Here is a 17,829-nt window from a genome sequence, read left to right on the forward strand (position 1 = left end):
CAATTAAGTAATTTTCCTGTATTACTTATAATAATAGTCAATTTATAATTAAATGATATATAAATTAAATTTTATAATAAGAATAGCCAAATTAAAAATTATATGAGAGTTAATGTTTTGTTTTTTTACTATCTATTACTACGAATGAAACAATTAATTTGTACATATAGTTTGTAATTCTAATAATCATAGTATGAAATATAAGAAAAATTAAAAATATTTTTCTTACAATAACAATTAATATAGTACTATAATTTATAAGTAGCATGAGCTAAACATTTATTAGTATTAAAGTTCTTTTCTCTTTAATACTCATTTCATCTTTATATATCTTGATTTATTTTTATGCCAACAAAATTATATATATGTTCCAAAGAAACATACTAATTGAAATGTATATAGAAAATATCTTTGATCAAAGTATTATCTAGAAAGAAAAACATGAAAATATAAAGATCTTTATACATTTATGAAATAAGTGGAAATATAAGGGAGTTTAATTAGAAAATATAATTGAAATTTATGAAAGAAGGAAAGATTGATGGAGAAACACAAAAAAGTCAAATCCTGCATCAACTAAAAGTAGCGAGCGTGACTGTGATTCTGATGGAAGAGTTAATGATTTTGTGAAAAACTACAAAAGTAAATCTATGAACCCTACATTATCACACATTAGTGAAACACACGAAAATAGGCATTACTCACCACTCCCACCCGAAAATACCATCTCTACAATAATTTCCACTATTTGCCCCTTCAATATTCCCTCTTGTTATTGAAAGTGAAGAATTAAAATCCATTTTTCACTGATAATATTTTAATTATAAATTTTTTTCATTTTTTTTTATTTTATTAATTTTATATTAAATTTTATATCCATACTATTGTCTGTATTAACTTGTTCCAATAATGTTGTTTGAAATTACAACTTGATCTTATTAGTTATGTTTAATCTCTCACTCAATGCTTGAGTTTATTTTGAAACGTGATCAATTTTTGCAATTGTGAAACGTTTTTAGCAACAATATAAACATTTTTAGTTGTTTTTTTCCTTGACACTCTCTACAAACCCACAATTGCAATTCGCAGCATCACAACACAACATGCATAATACCTACAGCATCACATATTTAACTTTTGCAATTGGCAGCATTAGACTCCAATGAAATAAAATGACCACAATATCAAATGCTTGGATTTACGAGACTGAGTAGATGACTTCAACTGCAAATATTTTATCTTAAAAATTCTTCATACAAAGTTTTTATTTAGTACAGTAACGAAATAGTCAAATATTTGGTTTATATCTGTCCTTGAAATCTGACTGACTTGGCGTTAAGGTTCGGCTAAATAAAAAACTTTTTGACTACTCTCTCTCCAAAACAGCAATTTTCTTTTGTGATTTGACGCAATCGAATTGTATTGGGGAAAATTTCGGTAGAGGCACTGAATCAAAAATCAAGTATGGTAGTATAATAAGTAATTATATAAAAAAATGGAGTATCAGTACAATTCAATATGATTTCTAACATAATATTATCTGTGGACACAAACAGTGTGTTAACATTTTAATTGCTGGTACTTTATCATTTATAGACACTTTTAACTACCTAGATCATAGTTGGGAATTTGTACAATATTTATACTTTGTATTTAATTATATCACTGTAATGAATAATGCATCCATTAATTAACCCGGACAAATAGGATAGATGTTATGTTAAATAGTACTAGTATTTTCTCGTTCTAACTAAGTTGAGTCGTATTTTTATTTGATTATCCCAATTAAGTTAAGCCAGTTTCCTTTTTATGAAAAAATAAAATATCTAATAAATTTTATTTTATTTCTATCATTTATATTACACTTTCTTTATTTTTTTATTTTATTCATTTCTCATACTATTTTTCAATATAATTTTTTAATTTCCTAGACTAAAAATTCTAACTCAATTTAATTAGAATTGAGGAAGTATTTAAAAAAAAAAAGAAGTAATAGTATTGGAGTATTGAGAAATGAGATACTCCATCCGTCCCACGTCATTTTACTCAGTATTTCATTTTAGTCTGTCCCACATAATTTTACTCATTTTACTTTTATCATTTTTGGTAGTAGACTCCATATTCTACTAATATGATCCTACTCATATTTTATTATAAAACCAATAATTTAAAAGTATGACTCACGTCTCATCAACTTTTTCAACTCAATTTTTATTATATTTGTTAAAACTCATGTCAAGTCAAACCATGTAAAATTACGTGGGATGGAGGGAGTAAGTGAGAAAGCGAGATAGCGCGTGGAAAGTGGGAAGGGGAGGGGACAAAAACGTACGGCGGAGGAAATCGCGGGATATATAGAAGCGGTGGTTTTGGACAGAGGCAGAGAGGCGACAGAGACAGAGACCTAGATCAGATGACGGTGGGCTCGAGACATCTCGATTTTCTCTTACAACATTAAATAATCTAGACTCTACATCAGTAGCCTCATGCACTAGATCTCCGCTGTAACCCACTTTTCACTCCACCCCACGCCACTCCTCTCTTTCTGCCCCCTACTTCCATTTTTGGATACCATTTCTTCTTCTTTTCTTCTTTTCTTCTTTTTTTTAAATTCAAATATTAATTTTACTTTATTCTCTCTCTGAAGTTAACTTTCAAGCGTTTTATAATATTCGACATAATATACGTCTAATTACTAATTAACAGAAGTATGAACTTCAATATATGGATTAGTACATTGACTGTAGTATATATCATTATTTTTAATTAATTTAAGATCTTTTCATATACAAATGGCACTCATCTTTATTAAAAATATACAGATGAGATATAATCATCATCAAATTGATATGGGATAAGAATAAAAATTTTCAATATACCCTTATACGTGTAAATTAAAGTGCAAATTGGACTTCAACACGCGCATACAAAGAGATCCACATTAATTTTAATCTGCTCTAACTTTAATCTGCTCTAATACGTAGAAATAAATCAATCGCATTCTTTAAAAAAACCTTCGCAGAATGAGAGATTTTTCTAATATGAGTATATTGAATCATCATTAAATCAATTTGGAATGAAGATTTTTAATACTATAGGTTGTCATAGTATTGAATGCAGAGCGATATTTGTGTATGAAAATTGAAAATCATGTCTCTTTGAATGTGAAGATCACAACACCAGTTATTAAATTGGGTTGAATTTTATTATGTAATCTAACCTACTGCTGTATGCTATACTATAGAAGGTAGAAGTGAAGGTAGGTAGAAGGCTATTTTATGCATATGTCCCCTATTATCTATGCAAAAAGACTGCGTATTGGCACCAATTATTGATATGTAAGCGTTATTTAAGATTGATTATGCTATACTTAATTAGTCAATAATTGACTACTAACTTCTCTAACGTCCCTACTACACTTTCAAGCTCATATAGCACGAGCCTATTACGTGTATCTGATTTCCTAAAACTAATGTTTAACTTTTTAAATTCCGATCTTGTTATCCACCGCGGCTTGCAATGTGAATTGTGAAATGACCTACTAACAAATCCTATTCCATTGGCTTTGCATCATTGAAAAAAAAACTCGTAGTGTAGGAGTATAACTTACAAATTTGTAAGACATGATTGATAACCACAAATTATATGTGCAGGGGCTTCTAATATTTTCAAATTCATATCTAAGTGTAAGGAGTAATTCACACTACCTCCACCATTTGTCTAGTTTCATTTTGAACTTGTTATTTTCTAATTTTATACTCCCTCCGTTCTTCTGTAGTCGAGGCATTTTTTTTTGTTACGAGATTTTAAAAAAACTGTTTTAAATAAATTAAGTAAGAGGATAATAAAGTAAAAAGAAAAAAGGTAGAGAGAAAAGAATGAATAAAGTAAGAGAAAATAAAGTATTTTTTTCTAAAAAAGTAGGTGACTCAGCTATAGTGGGACAACCTAAAATGGAATACGACTCGGCTACAAGGGGACGAAGGAAGTAAATCTTTAGTATATTCCCTCCGTTCCAAAAAAAATGACTCACTTTCCTTTTAGTTTGTCACAGTCAAAATGACGCATTACTAAAAATAAAAATATTTTTATCTCTATTTTATTCTCTCTCAACTCTTAATTTATTCTTTTCACTCAACACTCAAAATTAAATTGCTAAAATCTAGTGCTGCTCAAGGAGAGGCATGAAACTATTTCTTAAATTAACAAATAATCGAATAAATTTGATTCATTTTTTTTATTTATAAAAAGGTTTTTTTTAAGAAAAATAGAAATGAATGAAGACAAGAGTGAAGGTCACACGGCGTAATTGCGCGTGGGCAAAGGATAGAGTGTATAGGTCTTTGCATAGGAGATGAGAATAGGCCTTCACAAAAGTCATTTCCTTTCACAGACCGCCGCTTTCCTTTTTCTCCTCCTTATTTTACCATTATTTTATACGCTTTTTATTTCATTAGATTATTTTATTTAAAAAAAAAAAAAAAACAATCAAAGTATTTTTCGGTGACGTGCGATGACAGGGTCTATGATATTTCAAGTGACAACTGTATATCGTGACCGACCAATCAAATGTTTTTGTCCTTAAAAACACCTTTTCCATTTTCCTTTGATTTGCCCACTATATATGGACAACTTTTTCACAAGATTATGTATACCGTGGAATGATTTTCACAGTCATCAAATGTTCACCATTTGATATTAGTGAGAGGCAGTCTGCAACATTATTTCTTTTGGTATTTTATTTATGTTACAAATAAAAACGGATAATTAGGTAAAAGAAATTTGAAATAATGAATATATTCTCCGGTGGTGTGTGTTTCCCACAATTATAATTGTGTGAATATTTTTTTTTTATATGTTTCTTTTTGCTTCTATGATTGACTATATACCCCAATATTCGGACTAATGAGACTTTATTTGAAACAATTTAGAACATTTTGAAATTCAAAAAATGGTGAAACGGTGATTCTATTTATAACTCCTAATTTGTTCATTAAGCTTTTTATCTAGAATAATAATTATAAATTAATAATTTCATCATATAAACTACAAGTTTCAAAAAATAAAAATAATATAGTTCGTGATATTATACAGGGGCGGAGCTAGGATTTCATTTGAGGAGGGGCAAAAGTATATTATGTAGAAAAAATTTATGCATTTGAGAGGGGTATTTAGATTTTAGAGTATCTTGTTAATATAATTGAGAATTTATATGTAAAAATACAACAATGTTGAAGGCATCAGGAGGGGCATTTGACCCTGCTGATATTATATGTCAAGTTTAAAGTATGTGAAAAAAAAACAAAATTTTAAAATATTTCGTGATATTAGGTGTAAGTAACTAATATTCTTCCACATTCTAATTAATACTACATGCACACACAATATTTTAAAACCTAAGCAGAATTTAAGTATGGCAAGTATTTATAGATGAAAGGAGTAATTCTTAGTGTTTTATGAATATTACTGTATTTATCATTCAATAGTTACCAAGTAATGTGCATATTGAAATACATAAATTGATAGAAAAAAACAGTATACGTGAGAGATTATTTATTACTACTAGCATATTGAATTTGTTGCAAATCATTTGAGTTGGCCTGTGGTCCGTATCATATGTTTAAGAAAAAAGTAGTAGTACTACTACTACTATATAAATCATGTGCACACACTCATATTCCACTTGTGTAAAATATAATACTACTACTATAATACTCATTGCATGCGAAAAATATTCAGAGTCGCTATCAAATTAAAACGATGTGTTTTAGTGTTAATTTATTTAAATCAGTATCGTTTCGTGTATAAAACTGCAGAAAACATTACAATTATTATAATGACGTGCTGCTTTTTAAATTGAAGGATGTGAATGTAATGGCAGAGTTGTGAAGAATATAGTAGAACTTGAGAACCAATCAATTTGTTAATTCATTTATATTCATTTTTAATATTAATAAGTTTTTCAGCAACTTCGACGGTAGATTGTGCAATAAGTTCTCTGGCAACGGAATAAGCAGACGCTCAAGTCCCTCGACCACCGCGTTTACCGGCTACATCTCTTTCGATGTGCCGAATTGGTCTGTTTCGATTGACATCTATATATTTAGGACAAAATTTTCTGGACCAAATTTGTAAAGTTGTAAAATAATCATCTAATTAAGTCAAAAAGAATCGATCGTTAGTTTTGTGACGGCACTGTCCAAAAAAATTGACCATTTCTGGACCATTTTGATTTATTCAGGAGTCAAAATAAAAAATCAAATATACTCGACTAAATTCATAAAATGGTCTTTACCATGTCATCAATATTAATGGTTTTACCTTAAATTGGACTTTACCATGTCATCTATATTAATGATTTTACCTTAAAATACCAACTTCCAATTTGAAAAAAATTAGTAATTAAACATAATCTACTTATCCTCGTTTAGTTTATATTATTATTATAGCTACAATTATAATATAATTTTAAAATTCCACACCCATTCCTGATCCTAACAAAATATTGCAAGTAATAACTTGTACCCATACTCATATCATTAATTTATCTACCTCTAATAAATATTTTTGTACATACTCATCTCATTCACTACTGATTACCATCCTAAAGTTTGACCACGCCTTGGTTTAAAATAAATGATATGGGCTGAGACTGAGTTTCCTCAATTAAGCAATATTGTATGTTAAAGTCTTTACCGAATCAAATTCGATGTGAACAAAATTCCAATTCAAACATTTTATGCAGATGTTCATTAAATATTTAAGTCGATACACCTAATCAAATTCAATATGAACAAAAGTCCAATTCAATCACCATATATAACATAGATAGATGTTCAATTATTTAAGGCTACCTTTTTATTCCATCCCCGGAAGATGCGAGTACTATTTTGGAATGGTCCCTTTTTTTTTACGTGACACCACAAATCTCCTCCGTTGTTTGTGGACGTATCTTATTTTGGATGAATCTTAGAAAATGGTAAAACACAATTTCAATTTTAATTTTTGATCCATTTCAAAAATATCTACGCAAATTCGTCTTTTTGTATGAATTTGGACCTAAGATTTAATCAATATCATATGATGTCGAAACTCCAAATTGATTTAACTACTTCCTCCGGTCTCTGAAAATTTGTCACTTATTTTCAATTTCGTCCGTTTCCAAAAAAGTTTTACCTTTCACTTTTACCATTTTGGGTAGTGGACCCCACATTCCACTAATTCATTTTCACTCACATTTTATTATAAAACTAATATATAAAAATAGGACTCACATGTCACTAACTTTTTCAACTCACTTTCTATTATATTTCTTAAAACTTTTTCAACTCACTTTCTATTATATTTCTTAAAACTCGTGTCGAGTCAAATTGTATTTCTTAAAACCCGTGTCGAGTCAAATTGTGACAAATTATGGGAACGGAGGGAGTACTTCTAAAACACCTTGCTTGGTTGTGTTTCCGTGTTGTTATTTTGTCTCAATTTATTTAGAATTTTATCAAGCAATTTTGATTTTCAACATAAGATAGATGTCTAAATCTGTAGTTGATCAAATGTTTTGAGTATAAGTTATAACTTATAGATATAATTTAAGTTGATTCCAATGTCATATGATAATTATATACTATACTCTTGCTAAATCAAATGCAACGAACTTAACCTCGAAAAATTTACCCTTTAAAGATAAGAATAGTAAATCGAATGCAACGAATTTAACCTAGAAAAAAAGTTACCTTTTGGCCGTCAGGGATAAGAATAGTTTTTTGACACCTTTATGAATGCATCTACTTATATCAATATGAATACTCTAATGAAGTAAAACCAAGTGTAAAATGAAGGAGAAGGGTAACATGGCCAGATTCGAGGATGTATGGGGAACCGACACCTGTGCTTCCATAAATTTACCCTTTAGGACATTACTTATGCCATCACATGTCATATTCCATAAGGTCTTTATTTGAGTAGTACGTGTTCCAAAAATAAATCATTGAGTATTTTTTTTAAAAATGAATAATATCATGTTAATGTAGAGTTTGGGTGCACATAGACGAACCCTAATAGTGCTATCTGATCTGAAGTTTGGTAGACCTGTGTGCAGTGGCGGAGCCAGAATTTTAATGGTGGGGGGCCCAAATTACTATTAAAATTTGTTGAGTGTGTCCAGTGCTAACGACACGAAAACAACTCGAACGTGAACAATATAATAAGTCGCGTGTGAGAAATGGATGATAAGAAAACTAATTAGTGAATAGATTTTTTCGAACATAGCACATATTTTACTAATTGTATTTTATGATATGTTTTCATCGTATTTACTAGATCAAAGAGTTATTATCTACTATTATAAATTATTTTATAACAAAGGACATCACATTATAATTTATTTTATTAATATCATATATTCCCTCAGTCCCAAGATAAGCGAAACACTTCTTTTGGGCATGAGATTTAAGGAATTGATATTAAATAAGTTAAAGTGGAGAGAGTTAAGTATGAAAGAGAGAAAAGTAGATGAGTAAAGAGTGAATAAAATATGTGAATAATAAAGTAAGAGAGATGATTTTTTGCTAAAAATGAAAATGACTCACTTGTAGTGGGGCATCCCAAACAGGAATACGACTTGTTTATCTTGGGACGAAGGGAGCAATATTTTTACAATATTTATGAAATCAAAGAAATAGTTTATATTATTAAATTACAAAAATCATTTATTTTAAAATTATAAATTAAAATAATTTATACAAAATTACAAATATATAAATCTAACAAAACATACTCAAATGAACACAAATAGATTCCTAAATATCAAAATATTCATGTAGGGTTTCGAGAACTAGGTACCTCACCACCAAGAATCCAATAATGACACCAATGTGCTAGTTCTTCATGTTTGTAATTGTAATTACATGTATAATATATAGTAAATATCCAAATGGGTGAGGGGCCCAGGGCCCCCCCGGCCCCATTGTGCCTCCGCCCCTGCCTCTGTGGTTCTCTGTATGATGATTTGGGACGTGTGTAGTCTTAGTTTGTGGGGATGATAGTTGAGGTTCAAACCATCCAACACATTTTTAAGGAGTGTCCTAAAAATAAAATAAAGTAAGAGCTATGTCCAATGTAGACAATATCACACTAATGAGTAATATGGAGTTCGATTGTGCATTGACGAACCATAATAAATTACTACAAATTACATTCGACCTTTCTATTTTTTGGCAAATTAGTCTTTATTCTTTATTGATTTTTCAACCATTTAAAATAATGATTTAGATCCGTGTTCCATATTTTTGTTAAATATTGATCGAGTGTTTTGTAATGTACTCTCATGTTGTTATTAAATTATTAGATATTCAATGGATAGAAATATTTGATTTAGGAGTTGACACAATAGAATTAGGACTTTCTAATCGATCGAATATTTGAGGTTAGTCGACAAATTGATGTACTATAATTGATCAATTAAATACGAGGATAACATGTTCTTGGATGATAGCACATGGTACGTGTCGAATGTTTGTTGGTCCGTTTTATCTATTTCAAATTAGTTTCTATATGGAGTATTTTATAAAAACACAACAAAATCATCATTATATTTCGCTTTAATAGGCCATGATATTTTGTACATGGAGAAGTTATATTATTTGTACATATCAATATTTTGTGGACATATAAACGTCAATACACAATTACACATGCAACTAAAAGTTTAAACTACAAAGTTAGAAAATGAACATGACAAGTAATTATCTATGTTGTATATCGAAAATCACATATTAATATAGTGAATTTAATTAATTTCAATAAGGGCTTTAAAATATAAACGCATAATGAGAATGAATTTGCGTTCGTGGAGGACATTGAAATACTTAAGTTTTTGCAATCCACGATAGATCCTTAATTAACATACATATATATATATATAGAAACTTTTATAACACTTTCCCAAGAAATGATTAGTTGGCCCTTAATTAGATTTTAAAATGATGGAGGCTGCAGAGAATGTCACTTAATTCAGTGCCCCTAGAATATGTAAAACTATTAGTGTCAGAACCATGTTACATCTATTATGATTATCTTAGTGGGAGCTACAAAATATTAATGTAGTAGTACTAATTGTAAGGATACATAGTCATGAAAAATTAGGGAATAAGCCTACACATAGGCTATAATAATAGATTTAATATATTCTTTCCGAGTAGGACAGGAACAGTTGGACAGATGATTAAGATAATATGAGTATGGCAATAATCATAGATTTAATCTACCCTTTCTTAGGAGTATTTAATCAATTTTGGCATTTTGCCGGAACAATAGCTTGTTTACTTTAGAGTTATTCACAATAAATTTTGCATTAATGTTACCTTTAGAATAAATAAATTGAAGTAATTTGACGCATATTTTTTTATAAAAACATTACATTAGTATTATTTCTATACAATAAACATTACATTAGTGTTATAGTGATATATATTTCAAATAATTTTTTTTTATAAAAGTTGAAGTAAAACATATTTTCTACAATACAATAAATATTACATTGGTGTTATATAGTACTTTAAATTTAAGTATTGAGGTTTATTATGTTAATCTTATTCAATGCTGAAGCCGGATGATTTCAAAATTTTGAGTCATTAGAGAACTTATGTTTCAAACCATCAAACAAAAAATCCTGGATCCGCTACTGATACGTACTTTCTTGGTTCCATAAAAATATGAGAATATAATATGACACAAGAATTAAGACAAAATTGGTAAAGTAAGAATGATGAGGAGAAGAGTAGTTAAAGTAGTGTTAGTGGATATTAAAACCGCATTATTACTAGTGTTTTAATAATAGTATAAATTTGAAATAATTTGATGTGTATGGATAATAAATTGGGATAACTTTCCATAATTGGAAATGCCCATATTTTTAGGGACGAACGAAAATGGCACCCCTATGTATGGACGTGCGAACGTTGGAGGTACATATGTTTCAAAAAATGCAACAAACCCCTCTACGTATGGGTATAATATCATTTGGAGTCTTTTTTCACTTTTTTGGGTCTGTCATGCCCTTTTGGCCCTCATTTTTTTTCCAAAATGTCATCCATGGCATTTAAGTCCTTCTATGCATTCATCATTTATTTTAGTATATAAAAGTTGGTAAAATTGATGAATCAATATAATTATCAATCCTAATTATCATATCATACAATATTAAATAATTAACGGTTTTATTTAAAAAAATTTATTTACAAAAACTTATTTAACTAAAATAAAAAATAAACCATTCCTATGATAATTATTTATAAGTATTTTAATTTATCAATCTAATCAAATATAAAATATTTATGAATTAAATGAAAATATAAAATAAACATATTATATAGTAATGAAAATGAGAAAGACTAAAATACCTAGGAATGACATTTAGGTTAAGAGTAGGGAGAAAATGGCATAAAAGACTCAAAATAGTGAAAAGGGACCTAAAATGATATTATACCCGTACGTAGAGGCTAACAGTGCATTTTTTTAAACATGGGTACCTCTAGCGTTCGACTTGTCATACATAAAGGTCAATTTTGTAGTCCACTCTTTAAAAAAATACTCTCTCCGTCCCAATTTAAGAGTCACATTTTGCCATTTAAGTCCGTCCCAGTTTTAGAGTTACATTTAGAATCTACCATATTTGGATATAAAATTTAACCTCATTATTCATCAAATTTACACTAAAATGCCATTACTTTCATAAAAATAAAACAAAACAAAATTCTAAACATACAAAAAGTCAAAAGGGTCTCACTTTCCACCACATCACTTCAATTATTATACACTCCAACAACCACTACCTCACTTCATTTATTATACACTCCACTAATTTTTTAAAACCCGTGCCATAACTAAATCTTAGTCTTAAACTAGGACGAAGGGAGTAAGTGCTAGTTGTGAACTTCTAATAAAATAATTAGTGCATACTTAAACATAGAGTATACAGTAATCTCAGTCTTATTTGAATGAGTGAACTACATAAATGGTACTTGATTTTTCACTTTCGCACGCAAATGGTACCTGATCTTTATTTTATATCGTTTTTGGTATCCAGTGACAAAAATAACCATAGGTATCAAATTTGTGATTTTTTTTGTTATGGAGGATATTTTTGTAAATTTCCATTATACCAAACATGTGATTATTTTTTTCTTCATTTTTTATTTCATTTTCTTCTTTAGTTTCTCCTTCTTTCTTTCTTCTTCATTTTTTTCTTTCTTTTTAGTATTTTATCTTCCTTTCTTCTTTCTTTTTAGTATTTTATCTTCATTTCTTCTTTCTTTTTTCCTTAATTTATGTTTCCTCTTTTTTCTTCTTTCACTTTAGCGTTTTATATATACATCTAATTGCATTCATAATATAAATCAAGAAAAAAAAACACCTAATTAAATTAATTATTTAAAATATTTAAATCAATAAAATATTTTGTATTCAATTATTTTATACTCATTTAAGGGTTGAAACACCTAACTAAAAAGATTCAACTCTTAATATCATTATGAATACAATTAACAATTTTAAATTTTTGTTAAGACTATATTGATTAGTTATTAATTTAATGTAAAATAATAATAATAATAGTTATTATTATTATTATTATTATATAATATTGTGTGATTCATAATTTAAATAATTATATTATTTTTATTTATTAACTACACCTAGTTTTTTGTATTATAACAATAATATTTACAATAATTAAATATAATTATAACTATAATTATAATTAAGTATATTTGAATGATATTAAAAAATAAATTAATTATTGATTTATAACATCAAAATAATAATATTAATATTGATTAATGATAATAGTATAAAGAGTGAGAAGAATGAGAGAAAAAATTATAATATCACTTTTGGTACTTAGTTTTGTATGTCCAAAATAATCTCAATAACACAAATGGAAATATGTATTTGTTTAGAGGGCATTTTGGGGTGAAAATTGCAGCAGTTACCAAAAATATGATTTATAGATACCAAATACGATATAAAATAAAGATCAGGTACCATTTATGTGCGAAAGTGAAAGATCAAGTACCATTTACGTAGTTCACTCTATTTGAATTCCCTAATTCCAGCAAGGAATGAGATCCCCTGCTGTGCAAAATGCCACAGCAGGGGATGCTGTGGTGATCTACACCATTGATTAATCTCACGCACTTGTATTACTACCTTTGTCCCTGAAAATTTGATACAGTTTACTATTTCAGTCCGTCTCTGAAAATTTGATACACTTCACTTTTATCATTTTTGGTAGTGAACCTCATATTCCACTAACGCATTCCTACTCACATTTTATTATTAAACTAATACTTTAAAAGTAGGACTCACATCCCATCAATTTTTTCAACTCACTCTCCATTATATTTTTTAAAATCTGTGTCGGGTCAAAATGTAGCAAATTTTAAGAGACGGAGGAAGTATTATTTTTCAAGAATGAATGGTTTGATATGGCACAGCATCCCTGCGATCTCAACCCTTCTAGCAAACGTGTTTCTGATATAATGTAAAATGTTGTATTCATTTGATTAATTGGAAGATAAGAGTCAACTGATGGCAGAGAAAGGGGGCCAGTGGGCGGTGGTACTACACCACCGGATTTAACGTCTGATGTGATGCCAATTTCTTCTCCTATATATTAATTCTATTAATAATTCTCCACTGCCACAATTTTCTTATTCTTTTTTGCCTATCTTGCCTATTTTCTCCCATAAAATTTCTCTCTCCCATTTTCAACGCTGCATTTTCTTTTCATATATTGATGAGATTTTACGGATTCAACTGTGCATTTACTGTTTGCTTTGATTTGGGAATATTTTGTTGGGTGCACATACAATAATAACCCAACAATTTCCTCAATAAAATTTTAAATATTTAACAAATATTGGAGATTATATATGACGACGGAAAATCAGATTTCATCACTACAAACTTATACTAGTACTCATTTTAAGACTATGAAATTTGATTGAAATCCATAAGATTTTCACCTTAATATCAATAATCAATTAATGATAAGATTCATAAAACTTTGTATAAGGATTTCGGTTATACTACTCTCGTCCCCCAAATATTAACCCACTTTGATCCAGCATGGGTTTTAAGAAATGTAATAGAAAGTGAATTGAAAAAGTTGATGGGATGTGGATCCTACTTTTAAAGTAATAAAATGTGAGTAGAAATGAGGCAGTGGAATATGAGGTCCACTATAAAAAATAGTAAAAAGTGAAGCGTGTCAAACTATCAAGGACGGACCGAAATGGAAACTGTGTCAAACTTTCAGGAATGAAGGTAGTATATTATTATCAGCAAAATTTGATCTAATCTGTTATTAAATTTAAATTAAAAATCCAAGGAATTAAGATGAAGCATCGAACCTCTTATATTTTGCAATTAATGTCTATGAGGGTTTGACGGTGCACACCCGAACTTTTCCATTAGTTCGTTCTTGGAACACTTTCCAAAATGCCTAATATTAATGGAGTAAGGATTACACTTATATATTGATTGCACATTTTATAATTCTCTGATGCGGGATTATTTAAACCCTAGTATTCAGGCCCTCAATCCAAGACCTCAAGACCAAGGTCAAGATCACGCAGGTCCGCCGAACCTTCGTTCTTATACCACTGTTATGGTTCAACGATGTACACTCCAACTCCCCATTAGTATGATATTGTTTGCTTTTAGACAAAAATATCACGATTTTATTTTTGGAACACTCTTAAAAAAAATCATTCTGAATTACTCCTATATATTGACAACACATTTTCTAATTCTCTCTTATTTTTGGGACACTCTTAAAAAACATCATTCTGACATAAGGGTTACGCTATCCTTCTCTAAACTTTTTAGCGAGCAATTTTAGAATTTCTATTATTCGAGGCATTATTCAAGAACTGCGAATGCTGTTATAGTAAAAACTACTCCTAAAGTGATGTTACAGTTATATACTACTATAATGTTTATTAATTAGTAAAATGATAATTAAGGGAATATGAGTATACAATGAAATCTGAATAAATAAGTTAGGAATGCGAGTTATGTTAGTGGTGTGCTTTCTCAACCCAGCCTTTTTTATATTCCGTGTGTTTGCAAGGGAGGATAGTTTGCTTTTAGCCTTTAAGACTTATTCTTTTGTGTTTTTCCCAATAGAAAAAGAAGAATGAGGATACAGAAATTTAAAATAAGTGTGGCATGTGACTTTTTAGGGCTTCCAAAATCATACAAAACCTACACAACAAAACACACACACATTACAGTATTACACAAACTCCTCTCTCTCTCTCTCTAAATACTTTAATGTGGAGTAGTGTTTATTCTCTCTCCAATAATCACTCACAAAACATAATCGGCAGATAGGCACCCCCCACCTCTCATTCTTTCACTTTCTGTGAGTAGAGAAAAAAGCATCCAAAATGTTGATCTTGATCTTGATCAAGGTTCTCTTTCTGCAACAATAACTCCTCAACAACTGTGTTTGTGTGTGGGGGTCTCCCTTCTCTCTTGCTAAATTGTGCTATTTTTGCGTAGCTCCCAAATTCTCTCTCTTCTGGGTCTGCCATTAGCACTGGCATGGGAAGCTCACAAGTCCCTCTCTCAGAGAAACTTTATTCATCAAAAAAGCCAAAGCGACAGTAGCAGTAAGTAGCAGTCGCATATGGAGTAGAAGAAGCAAATACAAAAAGAGGAGAAACAAAGAGAAAAATCTTCCATCTGCTTCAAACAAAGAATATCAGAGACCCCACACCTCTTCCTCCTCTTCCTCTCCCTCTTCAAACAAGATTGGGATAAATAAAAATCCAATCTTTACCTTTCTTGATTGCCCAATTTTGTCCATCTGTATCAATTGTGGCTACCACTCGCCGTCTTCCTTCCGATTCCACCGGCGCCTTCGCTGAGTGGGTCGCCTCTTCCTCCGCCGCCGCCGCCGGCGATCTCTCCTTGGGCTTCAATGCCGCCCCCTCCGCCACCAACTCCGCCGCCGGAATGTGGCCCTCCTCCGCCGCCGCCCGCCACATCAACTGCGGCCTCCCCCCGGAATTCTTCTTCGTCGCGCCGGCCTCCTCATTCCACCACCACGCCGAGCCCGCCACCACCATCAACTTCGATCCCCACTCCCTCAACGTCGGCGTGATCCCCCTCCTCACCGCCTCCCCTTGCATCCCCGCCGCCGCCGAAGACGACGCCGCCATCAACGCCCCCCGCAGCCGCGGCATGCAGCTGTGGCAGCACCAGCAGCTGCAGCAGAAACCCTTGAACAACGCCGATCACGCCAATCTCCTCACCAACAGCGGCGGAGGAGGCGGCGCTTCCTCCTCCGCCGCAACAGCCACTTGCCAAGACTGCGGCAACCAAGCCAAGAAAGACTGCCCCCACCGCCGCTGCCGTACTTGCTGCAAGAGCCGCGGCTACGACTGCTCCACACACGTCAAGAGCACTTGGGTCCCCGCCGCCCGCCGCCGCGAGCGCCAGCTCATGGGCGGAAACGCCGCCGCCTCCTCACAGTCCACTTCCGGCACCAAGAAACCCCGCCTCGCCGGCGCCTCCCAGACCACTACCGCCTCCCACACTTCCACCTCCAACACCACCCCTCCACGAAGCTTCGACACCACCTCCAGCCATCTAGGTAAAACCTAACAATCATCTAAAAATTCAATCTTTTTCCTTCAAGAATCATCTAAAAATTCAATCTTTTTTGTTCAAGAAGTGTAAAAATCCAATCTTTATTGTTCAAGAAACGTAAAAATCCAATCTTTACATCTTACAACAATGAAAACCAAATGGGACTTATTCATTTGTGATTTTCTTGAATTATGTTGAATAGACGCGAGCTTAAAAGAGTCATTACCAGGGCAAGTGCGTGCGCCGGCGGTGTTCAAGTGCGTGAGAGTAACAGCTGTGGATGATGGTGAAGATGAGTTTGCATATCAAGCCGTGGTCAAAATAGGTGGTCACATTTTCAAAGGCTTCCTATACGATCAAGGGTTTGAAGGGAGGGAGAGCTTTCCCGATATATCCGAATTGCATTTAGGCGGCGTCGGAGGCAGTGGCAGTGGGAGGCCCGCCCTCGATCCGTCGGATATCTACGCTGCCTCCGGGGGAGGGTTGCTTGGTGGATCGGCTTATGGAAACCAAATAAATTGATTTCACTACAATTGGAGGAAAGGGTTCAATCTGAATTTATGATTTAGATAACACCCTCTATTTTTCTTGTTGTTGCTAATAGTATCTTTTCATGATCAATTCATCTTTTCTAGATTTTGGTAATTAAGTAACCCATCTTTTGTGTTCCAAGTTATGGTTTCAGCTCGAGGCTCTAGGCGTCCCTAATCAAGAAGAGTCTCATCATTTGCCCAAAAAAGATGACTTCCTTTTACTACTCCATCTCAGAGTAATTTCCTTAATACTGTCGATATATGTCATGTCCAAGTTTTGCACCTTTGAGTGTAAAATGAGAGTTTTAATGTGCACAAATAAGAGGTGGTTCCAACTTGGGGAATTTTCTTGACTTCAAATGTATGATATAATGTTATTTTGCTATGCTCTTAATTAATTGATTGATCATACATGTATAGGGTCTTATTTCCCATCTGATTATGATTTTCCAAAGAATCACGTGTGCTGATGAACATATTATATGCCTTAAAGCTAATTGATTGGTGATATTGGAAACCTCTTTAATTTTGTACAATCTAAATCTTTTCATTATCTTATGTGGCTCAATTAGAATATGATCATGGGGTAATAGTTTTTGGGGTGCTACATTAGTTGTTGAGCCATCGCTATCATCAG

General features: G+C 31.7%; 1 protein-coding gene across 1 annotated transcript; it reads left to right on the plus strand.

The window, feature by feature from the left end:
• The first annotated feature begins 15,262 nt into the window (after nucleotides 1–15,262).
• Nucleotides 15,263–17,577, plus strand: LOC125186919 (protein LATERAL ROOT PRIMORDIUM 1-like). The gene is given in 3 exon segments (XM_048083407.1): nucleotides 15,263–16,048; nucleotides 16,051–16,663; nucleotides 16,862–17,577. Coding segments are annotated over 3 exon segments (993 nt in total). The 5' UTR covers nucleotides 15,263–15,988; the 3' UTR covers nucleotides 17,182–17,577.
• Nucleotides 17,578–17,829: the final 252 nt, after the last annotated feature.

The sequence above is a fragment of the Salvia hispanica genome, chromosome 5 (assembly GCF_023119035.1).
Source record: "Salvia hispanica cultivar TCC Black 2014 chromosome 5, UniMelb_Shisp_WGS_1.0, whole genome shotgun sequence".
Taxonomy (NCBI): domain Eukaryota; kingdom Viridiplantae; phylum Streptophyta; class Magnoliopsida; order Lamiales; family Lamiaceae; genus Salvia; species Salvia hispanica.